At 46.0% G+C, this 13,142-nt stretch overlaps 1 protein-coding gene across 1 annotated transcript in view; it reads left to right on the top strand.

Annotated features, from left to right (window-relative positions):
- The window catches only part of LOC125296485 (dynein axonemal assembly factor 5-like), a 31,845-nt gene extending 19,475 nt beyond the window's left edge, over positions 1-12,370 (top strand). Inside the window, exons 9-13 of the mRNA XM_048246433.1 lie at positions 1,170-1,317; positions 4,009-4,159; positions 5,273-5,429; positions 5,604-5,795; positions 12,019-12,370. Of these exons, the coding sequence (XP_048102390.1) occupies positions 1,170-1,317; positions 4,009-4,159; positions 5,273-5,429; positions 5,604-5,795; positions 12,019-12,146 (776 nt within the window). The 3' untranslated portion in view covers positions 12,147-12,370. The remainder of the gene's footprint in view (positions 1-1,169; positions 1,318-4,008; positions 4,160-5,272; positions 5,430-5,603; positions 5,796-12,018) is intronic.
- The last annotated feature ends 772 nt before the right edge of the window (positions 12,371-13,142 follow it).

The following is a 13,142-nucleotide window of genomic DNA, read 5'->3' as shown; positions in this document are numbered from 1 at the left end:
CCTCTCTTCTCTCATCCCCTCCTCTCTTCTCGTCCCCTCGTCACCTCTCCTCTGGGCTTCTCACTTCTGACCAGACCCCAGGTCGGCCCTCAGGTTTGTATATCTTGGGGCAGCACGGCACCTACTGTAGACCCGAAAGCCAATGTTGTGGTCAACATTCTGGTGGTTGATCAGTGTATCCCAGCAAGCATAATAGGTCACTTTCATTGTATAAAAAAAATGGATTGAGGCGTGTGTTGCCAGAGTGGTGGGTTGAGTGAGGAGTTTCTGAGAAGAGTGGGAGACCGGGTTGACAAGGAGCCCACGCTCTCGTGTGAATGTGTGAGGCCATTTCCTCCTCATCCATATTGTTTTCATCCCTCATTATGTCCACCAAGGGCCCTTGTAAAAGTTAAATTGTGTGTGTGTGTGTTTGTTGTGTAAAGACTTTAAGCCTTGCTTCTTTTCTGGCCTTGTCCAGAGAACTGTGTGTGTATTTCTGTCTGTCTGTCTTTCTGTGTGTGTGTGTGTGTGTGTGTGTGTGTGTGTGTGTGTGTGTGTGTGTGTGTGTGTGTGTGTGTGTGTGTGTGTGTGTGTGTGTGTGTGTGTTGTTCCAGTGGTGACTGAAAATCCCACAGGCGCCTCTTTTTTTCTTTCCCATCTTTGTCTCATTTTTGATTCACACATTCCTGATGCATTAGATTGTTCTCTTGCTCCCTTTATCTTTCTCACTCCTTCTCCCTCCTTCTCTTTCACCCTCTGTACCCCCCATCTCTCTCTCTCTCTCTCTCTCTCTCTCTCTCTCTCTCTCTCTCTCTCTCTCCTGCCTTACAGGCGTCTCAGGAAATCCTGTGTCTCCCATCTCTAACACTGGCCTTTGCACTGGACAAAGTGTGTGTGTGTGTGTGTGTGTGTATGATGTATGTGTAAGAGGGTGATAGTGGGAATTGCCTCTTAGTGAATTTCCCATAGTAACCTCCCGACAGTCGAACCACAGGAGGTCCAGTTCCACAGCCTCTGTTTGCGCTGACATGACACGACATGACTCCTAAATAGTTTTCATATTGTTGCTGTCCCACAGCTATGAAACTGGGTTTAACTCTGCTTTAATATGGAAATGTGTGTGTGTGTGTGTGTGTCCATGTGTGTATGTGTGAATTTCTATTCCGAATGTTTGTGTGTGTGTGTAGGCCCAGTGATTGGGGAGTTCCTGCCCTTGTTGCTGCCCTTGCTTCAGAGCTGCCTGCAGCCCAGCAGAGACCCAGAGATGAGACTGCACCTCTTCACCATGCTTTCCAAGATGCTACTCAACGCACCACACACCCTCGACTCACAGGGGTAGGACACGCACGCACGCACGCACACACACACACAGCACATGCACTGCTGTTCTAAAAGGTTATGATGACACACTTGTTTGCAGTGTAACACTCCCTTATTAAATGTGCATGAAAGTGCCATGATGAAACTGCTGGTGGGAGCAGTTCTGTCCAGGCCAGCCCCACTAGCAGAGCAGAGCTCACTGGACGTTTAAACCCCCTGAGTCTGTGGTCCCCTCCATTTAAAGACCCCTTAGTCTGTGGTCCCCTACATTTAAAGACCCCTGAGTATGTGGTCCCCTCCTTTTACAGACCCCTGAGTCTATGGTCTCCTCCATTTAAAGACCCCTGAGTCTGTGGTCCCCTCCATTTAAAGACCCCTGAGTCTGTGGTCCCCTCCATTCAAAGACCCCTGAGTCTGTCCTCTTCTGTAGGTTTTCCCATGTGTTGTTTCTCCCTGACGCTGGTCTTCCGCCTTAGTGATCCATTTAATTTCCACGTGCAGTAGAGACTGCGAGCGCCCTCTCCCTACTGGCCTTTGTAAACAGCAGTGGCTGGTGTGCTGTTGGCCGATGTCTACTTTAGTCTTGGCAGCCACAGCAGACGCTGGCTGGGACATTCCTTGTCTGATGCAGATACAGATGGAATCTTACGAGTGTTACATAAGCAGGTGCTTGTTACAGCGCTTACCAACGGCACCAACAAGTTTGCATACTTGTCTCTCAGCCTCGCCGTCTCTGCATGGGAGATCTACTCTTTGCCTGGTCCAACCCCCAACACACACACACACACACACACACACACACACACACACACACACACACACACACACACAACCTCTCTGACACATGCAGATACACAAGCACACACAGCACACACATATGCACGTGCCCTCTCTAACACACAGCACACACACACACACACATGCAAGCACACTCTCTTTCACACACGTGCACACACACACACACAAACACACATACTCACTCATACACAATCTCTTTTCACGCACACATACATACATACACACACAGAGAGTTGCCTAATCTGGGGGAATGCGTTGAACTCTGGGCGTGTGCTCTGTGGGTTCTAGGGTCGCAGCAGTTGTGCCGATCACTCAGCAGTGCGCTCATCACCTCTGCCTTGGACTGTGTGTGTGTGTGTGTTCGTGTTTCTCCCTGTCCCAGAGAGCTTGTCTTAATGTTTCTCCAGCTCCCCACAGCCATAACTGTCAATAACATCTCTCTGCAAGGACTCCTACATAGAGCATTCATTTTCCCACTCATGCACTCAAAGAAATGGCAGCACAGGCCACACACGCACACACAGTGTCTCAAGTCTAAGCTGCCTTTGTTCTGCAGCTAAAATGACTTAATAACAGCGTATAGCAGAGGGCACAAGTTGGAACTTCAAACGTGCATCGCTCCTCCACGCTCTTTTATACCCATCAGGGCTTCAAACACACTAACACGCGTTCCTACACCCACACCCATTATGGCTTCCTTTCATGTGGATTCATACAGGGGGTTCAGGTGAAATGTAAGCACTAGGTGGGGTGTGCCACACACACACACACACACACACACACACACACACACACACACACACATAAACACTCACTTAGCGTGAGATGAGATAGAAATGGCTGGGTGTTCAGCAGACTGTGTTTTTGTGTGTGTCTTTGCACCAGCGCCTTGGCGTCTCCACAGCATAGAAACGAGAAGATGATAATGATGGTGATGATGATGATGATGATGATGCTGTGTGTGTTCTCTGGCTGGAGCTGCAGTTATATCAGAGATGGTTGATAATGTATCTTTGGTTATACACAGGGGGATTTATGGAAAGACAATCCAGCAGCTCAGAGACACACACACTCAGAGACACACACACACACACACACACACACACACACACACACAGGATGGATGCTGAATGTGTGGGTGTGGAGCGCCCTCTGGTGGACATTTACATAACCCACGGCCACAAAGACTTCCCTGCCTTACAGTAAATGTAAACAGCTGATTGTCTCGTGAGGCAAGTGCATGGTTGATCTGGTTTGCCAGCACTGTTTACACATGACCAGCAGATCTGGATCAAGACTAAGACGTTAAAGAGCACCCATCAGGCATGGTAGGTCTAGCTTTTAACCTGGCGCGTTGTCTGGTCTGGTCTGATCCTCCTAGGAGATGATTGCCATGACGTGTGTGTGTGTGTCATGGGGCCCTTATCCTCCCACGCGGGTCTCTACTGGTCCGGCACAGCTAAGGGATAAAGTAAAGGCTTTAAACGAGACCATTTCCTCTTCCTCCTAGTTTGAAGACCAAACCATGAACTATGAGGGTTGTGTAAATGCAGGAATCGGTAGAACACCCATCCCATCCTCTGTGTGTGTGTGTGTGTGTGTGTGTGTGTGTGTGTGTGTTTTTGTGTGTGTGTTTTTGCGTGCGTGTGTGTGTGTGCGCACCTGTGCAGACATGGGGTTGCGTGCATGAGAGGAATCCTGTTATATGAAGGCCATCCAGATGGCCACCTTGTCTCTCTCCTTTGTGTCAATGATACACTGTCACTTAATGTAGGAACCAGACAAACAGAGGTCAGTCCTTCACAACTCTTACTGGCAAAATATTTAATCTCTCTCTCTCTCTCCCCCCCTCCCTCATCCCCTCCCTCCCTTTCTCTCTCTCTCTCTCTCCTCTCTCCCCCGTCGCAGGCGTTTCAATGAGCATGTGGATGTGTTTGTGTGTGAGTGTGTGCTTCCTAACCTGGTGTGGCAGGCGGGGCGCACGGCTGCTGCCATCCGAACCGCTTCCCTCAGCTGCATGCTGGCCCTTCTCACGGGTGGCGCCATCACCACACAGCAGGTGAGACTTAGTCACACACATAAACACACACACACATACAGTATACACACACACACACACACACAGAGACACATACAGTATACACACACACACACATACGGTATAGATCCACACACAGAGACACATACAGTATATACACACACACACACACACATGCGGTATACACATAGATCCACACACACACACAAACACATACAGTATATGCGCACACACAGACACACACCCGTACTCAGTTACAAATTCATTTTATTTTGACTGTCTCACACACTTCCACTTAAAGCTGCAGAAATGTTTCCACTCGATGTAATAGACTCTCTTTCAGACCATATTCCAGTAGTGTGTGTGTGTGTGTGAGTATGGGGGAGTGTCAACGGATCGTCCATGTGAAACAATACACAGTGGTCTTTCTGTACAACTGTTTTTTTGGCCTGAACCTTTCTCTCTAAGCGGTCATCTCACTTAGCATATGCTGCTTTCTCTCTCACACAGATTGACCTTCACTCACCACACATGGGCACACACACACACACACACAGACACACACACACAGACACACACACACAAAGTTTGTCTCTCTCTTTCGCTGACTCTGCCTCACTCACACCCACACCTGCATAATTCTCTCTCTCTCTCTCTCTCTTTCTCTCTCTCTCTCTCTCTCTCTCTCTCTCTCTCTCTCTCTCTTCCACACTCTCTCACACACACACACACACACACACACACACACACCTCCCTGTTGTTCCCATGCTCTATCCCCTTCTCTCCCACTCTCTCTATCTCTCGCTCTCTCTTTCTCTAACAATGTATTGGTCCTATGCTTCCTCCTGTGAAAACAATTAGTTGCTCCATTAACAACTGTCCCCTATCAAATGCACAATGATCTCATCTCAACAAACTCTGCCAAAAGGCGTGTTTGTGTGTGTGTGTGTGTGTGTGTGATAAGCTTCTGGATTTCTGCTGAAAAACACTGATGGCAGTTAAAACACTGAAGCTGTGAGAATGGTCAAAAACTGCTTGAGAGCGGTGTTTAACACACACACACACACATACACACACGTTTGACTATGACATGGTGTGTGTGTGTGTGTGTGTGTGTGTGTGTGTGTGTTGTAGCTGCTGTCGTTTGAGGACAAGCTGACTCCTCTGCTGGTGTCTGCTCTGGAGGAGGACTCCCAGATGTGTCGGATCCTGGCCTGCCAGTCCATCAGCACGCTGTTAAAACTCACTGGGCCCGACCTGCAGCCAGACACTCTCAACAAGATATACCCAGGTATGTTACTTTCACACACACACACACACACACACACACACTGGACAGGAACTGCAGCCAGACACTCTCAACAAGATATACCCAGGTGGGCTACATAGACACATGCTAAACTAGTGCTTTAAAATAATAATGGATTGACCGATTCATTTTGTAATTGTGTTTGTGTGTTTCCAGAGGTCCTGAAGCGTGTGGATGACAGCAGTGAGGAGGTGAGGTTGGCGGCCCTGAAGACTCTGGGCGTCTGGCTCTCCTCTCTGGGTAAAGACTACAACTCCCATGGCTACCAGCCCCACCTGGAGTTCCTCTTCCAGCAGCTCCTGCTCTACCTGGACGATACTGACCCCAAGGTGCAGGAAAACACATTTGGTGAGTGAAAGAAGAGCAGGAACCAGCTGTAATGAAAGGCGATTTACGGAACAAACAGTTCTACAGTGGGGGGAAATAAGTATTGAACGTGTCAACATTTTTTTCAGTAAGTATATTTCCAGATTTCAGATTTCACCAGACATTAGTATTAACTAAGGAATTCCACACATATAAAGAAATCCAAACATTAAAGTCCATAAATAAAGTTATGTGTAATAAAGTGAAATGACACAGGAAAAAAGTATTGAACGCCAACTGAATTTGTTAAAATACTTTGTGGAAAAGCCTTTGTTTGTAATGACAGCATCAAGACATTTCCTGTATGAAGAAACTAATCAGTCGCAGTATTCAGGTGTGATTTTGGTCCATTCTTCTAAAGACATAGTCTTTCAATCTTGAAGATTCCTGGGGGCCCTCCTGATCTTTAGTTCCTTCCACAAATGCTTCGGATTGTTGTCCTGTTGGAAGACCTACCCACATCTCATCCTTATCATCCTTGTGGATGGCAAGAATCTCCAGGAAAAAATGGCTCCATTCATCGTTCTTCAACTGTATGAATTCTGCCAATACCATGAGATAAAAAAACAATCCCACACCATGATGCCTCCACCTCTAAACTTCACTGTTGGTATAGTATTTTTAGGATGATGTCCAGTGTCATCTCTCCTCCAAATATGGTGTGTAGTATGTAGTAAAAATTACATTTTGCTCTCTTCTGACCAGACTACATTGGCTTTCATAGGCTTGTCCAAAAGTTGTGTAGTGAACAATAAATGAGCTTCGACATGTCTTTCTTCAGTAATAGAGTCGTGTGCGGTGAGCGTGCACTACCTGCTTCCTCCAAGTCTTTCTGGAGCTTTCTCTGAGTGGTCCTTGGCTCTTGGGCTTGGGCTTGACTATCCTTCTGACTCCCTGGTCAGAAATCTTGAAGAGCTCCTGTGCGTGGGTGGTTGATGATGCAGTGATGTTCCTTCCTCAGAAGATTCTGAAGTTTTGAATACACCTGCAAATACAAATGTTTTGCAATAATAAAGTTGCAAAGGTCTTGGTAGAGTACTTTGCTTTAACCCATCATGAAATGTTTCTTGTGTGACACCTTGGTAACAGTTTTTTTTTTTATATATACTGTAGTCCATCAATATGTACTAACCTAGCTGTTAGTAATTTGCTAACCTTTTAATAATTAACGTTACCTTCTAACAACTTAAAGATTTCAGCTGGTTCCTTGCGTTTCCTTACCTTGGTGTGCTGCATTAGTGTGTTCAATACTTTTTTCCCCCATCTCATTTCACTTTATTACACATAACTTATGGACTTTAATGTTTGGATTTCTTTATATGTGTGCATTTCCTGAGTTAATATTAATGTCTGGTGAAAATTTCACGTGAATAGCCTCATTGGAATATGCTTAATGAAAAAAAATGGTGACACGTTTGATACTTACTTCCCCCACTGTATAAACGCAGTTATAAGAACTATTGACTAGAGAGGCTACCTCTAGAACTACACATTTGCTTCCACACTAGATTTTTGAGATGACAGAAATGGTCATTGCTACTCTGGAAATCCAGAGTTCTCGCGGGAGCACAATGGAATTGTCTCTCATGCGTGTCTGCGTGCGTGTGTGTGTGTGTGCAAGAACACGTTTCTGCGTAAGAGTGCAGCAGAGGGATTTACACTCCAGCGACCGATCCCCCTGTCATCACCACCTCCTGAAGTCAGGCTGCTGGAGTCCTAGCCCTTACACTTACACACACACAGGCACACCAACATACACACACACATGTGGGTGTTTATGTGGGAGCATCAGAGCATCCCTCACCTCCTACAGATAGACTCCCAGCATTTCAACACCCACCCCCACCCCCACCTCCCTCTGGCCCCCTGCAGTGTCAGGGACACCCTCCGGTTAGCCATGGGGGCTGGGGATGGGAGGAAGAGGAGGGGGTAGTACTTGTGAGGGGGGGTGATGATGAAGATGGTGTTTTGCCGATTGGGAGGAAGGTGGTGCTGATGGCAGAGATGGAGGTCAGGAGTTCATGAGTGGTTGGAGATTGTGAGAGGTGTACCCAGAATCCTCCTCTTGGCCCACAGCTTCCTCTGTGTCAGGTTCAGGCGGCACATATGTCCAGCTGTTTCAGCCTATAAATCACAAGCATGTTCACACACACACACACACACACACAAATGCATGTGCACATGCACACCCTCACAGCAGGCCTTGATGCGCATCCTCCTCGGAGCTTTGGAGTGCTTCCTGGGGAACAGTGGTGGTGTCTGGGAATCTCTCAGCACCTTTATCACACACACACACACACACATACAAACACGCCATGACACGGCGCAGTTGAGGATAATTATCCCCACATGGAGTTACTGTCTTGGTGCATGCGTCTCAGCATCGGCTCCACGTGTGTGTGTGTGTGTGTGCGTGTGAAGGTGTGTGAGGGGAAAGCGAGAGAGGGAGGGAAAGAGGGAGAGTGAGAAGGGGCTCCTCACAGAAGCGGGCTTCCCCTCCGTTTGTTGTGGTGGAAAGACTGGCAGCCTAAGTGACTCATGCCTCATCATCCTGTCTTTTTGTTGTGTGTGTGTGTGCGTGTTTGTGTGTATGTGTGTGTGTGTTAGAGAGAGAAGGATTTTGGGGGTGCACGTGTACATTATGAGTGTGTGAATATCTGAGTGAGCTATCTGATATTGTGTATTTGACTGAATGTGCTTCTCAAGAGCCTCACTATGTTTGTGCAGAACTTTACAAGACAAGAAAGACTGAAGTATGTGTAAGGTTTTCCCCCCAGTTCACTACTTGCAAGTTCGTTTTACTGTATATGTGTCATTTGGAAAAGAAGTCAACCGCATCTAAGACATCCCTTATGGCTTGAGTGTGTGAATAGTGAGCTGGCCTGCATAGCAGAAAGAATAAGGTTATGGGTTACGGTTTCGTGGTCTCGTTCTTAGCAGACGCCCTTGTCCAAATGACAAATTAGCCTACATAAAAATATTATTTAATACTATTTATTGCTATTAGTAGACTGACTAATAGACCAATTTCGCAGTGTCCAGGTGTCCGGCTTCATTGATGTTAATGATACCTTAATTGGCAGGGTAAAACGTCTTCCTGTTTCTGTCTTTCCTGTGGACTTTTCTTTTGCTGTCTATGGGACAGTGCTCTTCCACAGGAAGTTGATTTACACAGCGGCCCCATCTTGTGAAATGGGCTAATTATAGCAGAGTAAGAACAATAGCAAATTGTCATAATAACAATAACCATAACCATGCACAAATGGTGACCCTGTAAGGAGAGGAGGTGTAGGAGGTCATAGCCATACTGGGGCGGTGGAGAAGGTGGCCGTGGTCATGCTGGCTGTGGGGGCAGTGATGGTCACGACAGGGGTTCACACTGACCACTGGTAACCTGGCCCTTTTCTCTCTCTGAATGATCATAGTGGAGCACTGGTGCACAAGTGCTACTGATGGGAGAAAAAATAAATCTTTATGTAGGCAAACTCATGGATATAAAGAGTGGCAATCTAAAGATCCTCATACCAAACGCTGATTTGCTTTAGGCAAACCTCTAGTAACTAAATATCTTAAACCAAAACGCTCATACACTGTAAAGCAAAATGTAAGTGAAACTGGATGGACTGTGGTGGCAAATAATGGTGGCTTGAATTTCCCCTTGAGGATCAATAAAGTATCTATCTATCTATCTATCTATCTATCTATCTATCTATCAGAGGTCTCCTCTGCACTGTAGCTTGAGTGTTATTCCTCATTTTTGTAAGTCGCTTTGGATGAACGCATCTGCTAAATGAATAAATATTAATGGAAATGCAGTTAGTGACAGATTGGCGCATAAAGATGTGGTTTACACATGAAAACTAATCAGGTGGCAGTCATGCATGATGACTGGCTTGTGTGTTTGTTCTGGTTGGGGTGACCAGGCTGCATCTGGACTTCTGATGAGTCCATTAGTTTGATCCACAGCTGTGTGTGTGTGTGTGTGTGTGTGTGTGTGTGTGTGTGTGTGTGTGTGTGTGTGTGTGTGGGAGCTTGTAGCCACATCTGGGTGTGTGCGTGCCTCGGTGAGTCACTGTGCGTTTGTGAGTGGGCGGGTATTAATGCTGCTGCTCCTGGTTTCTCCCAGACTCCATGCTCTCTAGGACCTTCCCTGTAAACTTCAGACAGGTGGAATTTAAATTCTCTGTTGTCCTAACCTGTGGACCATTGTATGTTTCTCAACAAAAGTGTCACTCAATAAATATTGTTGTCGACAGATGTTGAGGCGCGTAAGCTTTTATAGTGTTGCACCAGCAACAGGTTGTCTGATAGAAAGGCACCTAGTTTCTATAACAACAGAATGAAGAGCTCCAGTAGAACTTTCAGTAATGTTTGCATGGTGTAAGCCTACACGACAAGCTTTGTGATGACCTTGCGGACACAAGTTGTGTCTCTGCTGCATCATATTCTTTTGAGTGAGACTATAAATTGGCCTCAAGTTTTCAGTGGTCCTCAAACAGGTGGACTCTAACCTCTCTATGACCTTCAGACGGGTGAACTTTGAGGTTGCTAGCCAGGGACAGTAAACTCACCAGCGGCTGTGTACTCAGGACTTCGTAACCTTGACTGTAGTCACCTGCGTCATAACTCCTGAGGTTCCGATTTTATATTGTGCCTGGGAAATAGCTTCATGGGAAGATGTGTGTGTGGGAGTGGGAGGTGTGTGTGTGTGAGCGAGAACACGCATATGTGTAGGGATTGTGTGTGAGTGAGTGTGTTTTTTGTCATAAGATGAGCTCACCATGTGCTGAGTGATAGCTGGTACTGACTGTACACATAACTTTCCACCCACTGGTACTCGACTCCTTTTTGTGTGTGTGTGTGTGTGTGTGTGTGTGCACATCTGGCCTTTTGAAGCTTATTTCTCTTTGATTCCCCACCCTTGCTTTTTTTATGCTTCTTGAGTTTCAAACACGCCTCAGGAGCACCTGATGCATGTGCGTGCGTGCGTGCGTGCGTGCGTGCGTGCGTAAGTGTGTGTGTAAGTGTGTGTAAGTGTCTGTATGCGTGCCCCCAGGAGCATTTGATGTCAGCAGTTTGCCTGACAGGATAACCGATAACCACCCCACTCCTCTTTCTGCTCTGCCATAATTCCCATAATGCCATTTGCTCTTAAAGGCTTTGCCAAGGCCCTCTGCCCTATACCCATACAGCAGCCTCTTCTTAAAACACACGTGTACACACACACACACACACACACACACACACACACACACACAGAGACTTACACACAGACACACACACACACACACAGAGACTTACACACACACACACACACACACACACACACACACACACACACACACACACACACACAGAGACTTACACACACACACACACACACACACACACACACACACACACACACACACAGATGCCCCACATCCATTCCCGGGGAATTCAGCGGTGGCTCCTCACACAGATGGTCTTTGTTCTCCATTGTTTGATTGCATTCTGCACTTGACCAGGAAAAAAAGAATAGAAGAAGAGTGTGAACTTCACAAGACTAATCAGAATTCCCCTGCTGGCAGGAGGAACATCAATGAGGCTATATTGCTATATTGTTCGCATTAACTTTCATAGGGCCACTCAGGTGTAGGTGTGTGTGTGGGGGGGGGGGGGTGTAGTAGCCTATAATGTGGTACTTTAAATAGGCGCGATATTTCGATTTTAAAAATCTAATTTTAGGAAAATGGTCATAGTGTGAAGAACATACCACCTTATTCATTGAACAAAAAGTTACTTTTTTAATCAGAAGAGTGGAATCGACATTTTTTTTTATTTATCACAGTCCCTGTTACATCCAACATCATAGTGCTATTCTGAAGTCCAAAGGAATTTGCCAATATTGGTTAAAAAGCCAAATTAAAAAATAACTTCCTACACCTGTATTGCACATATGTATTTGTCAAAAAAGAAACCAGTCTCTGCTACTAAGAGGACGATCTCTGACTGACTAATGTAAAAATGACTTTTTGATGACTGAAGTTCATCCTGGGAAGTCCTGGATAACGTGCTGTTGGATCATAGGGATTTTGGTCTATTCCCCCTCTAGTCAGTGACTCCCTGGTACTCTTCTGACACCTAGTGGCGACTACACTGCCCTGGCTGTGAAACTGCTCCACATCAGTAACCTCTTCATGTGCTCTTCCCTTGTCCTCTGCAGAGGTGTTAAAAGCAGGAGGTGCCGTCCACCCGACTCTGTTGCAAAAAGAAGTGGAGGCGGCGAGGGACAAACAGCGCTGCCCAGTCTACTGTGACAAGCTACTTCAGCACACTCAGTCAGTTAATTAAAGACCCCAGCATACACAGACTGTTAAAACCCAAATACATTTTACTGTTGATTATTAGATGTTGATTTCATTTTGTGCGTCAGATTTCTGAGTCAATGTTAATACAAGGTAGGGTGTTATGGTGATGAATACTGTCTTTGATTTGTTAATGCTGATAAGAGCCAAGTGTGCCTTCCTGTTGTTTGTGTACAATATGTTTGAAATTAAAATCTGACATTTCCACTCTGTTGTTGGCCTGTTGACTGGAGTGTGATGGCCATAGGCCCTTTGAGAAGCATATATTAATTAAGCTTAACCAACTTTATTCTCTATATAAGAGGCCCCACGCTGATAGCTATATATTACTAATATACTGTATTAATTCTGATCACCAAGACCCAACCAGCCATACACTGGAATCAGTGCACGTGCAAGTTCTCAAACGCTGGACTGTACTCATGTATAGTAAGAACTGCAGTGTCGAGTAAGTCAATGAAACCTGGAAGCTTCTTTTCACTCATAGCCTCAAATCCCTGGATTCAATCCCCCCGACCCATCATGCCTTGTTCCAGCATGGAAAGCGTGCCCTGCACACTGCAGCTTTTGTCTGGAAGCAATCCCTCTCCAAAACTCCAGAGATTCCAGACCCCAGTGAGTGGGGTTGGGAATGGAATGACAGAACCAAAGTCTGGGTGCCATATTGGACAGATCTGGAAGATGCCAGCAAGAGATGCTCACTCCTCAACTGTGGCTGTGTGGTTGCCTCTATGGGCAACTGTAAGTGCCACTGAGCTGGACTTTGCTGTACCACATTGTGCAAGTGTGAGGGAGGCTGTACTAATAAAGATGAAGAGTGAAACCAAAAATCTTTGAAGAAATACATAATGTTTAAGTTCTTGAATTAAATTAAATTCTTGAATTTCCCCTGGGGATCAATAAAGTATATATCTATCTATCTATCTATCTACAGTATCTATCTATCTAAGCAAAGTCCTTTTAGGCAAGTCCCTCCCGGCCA

Source organism: Alosa alosa, chromosome 6, assembly GCF_017589495.1.
Source record: "Alosa alosa isolate M-15738 ecotype Scorff River chromosome 6, AALO_Geno_1.1, whole genome shotgun sequence".
NCBI classification, from domain to species: Eukaryota; Metazoa; Chordata; class Actinopteri; order Clupeiformes; family Clupeidae; genus Alosa; species Alosa alosa.
Note: the sequence above shows the minus strand (reverse complement) of the source record. Positions and strands in the feature narration are given on the sequence as shown.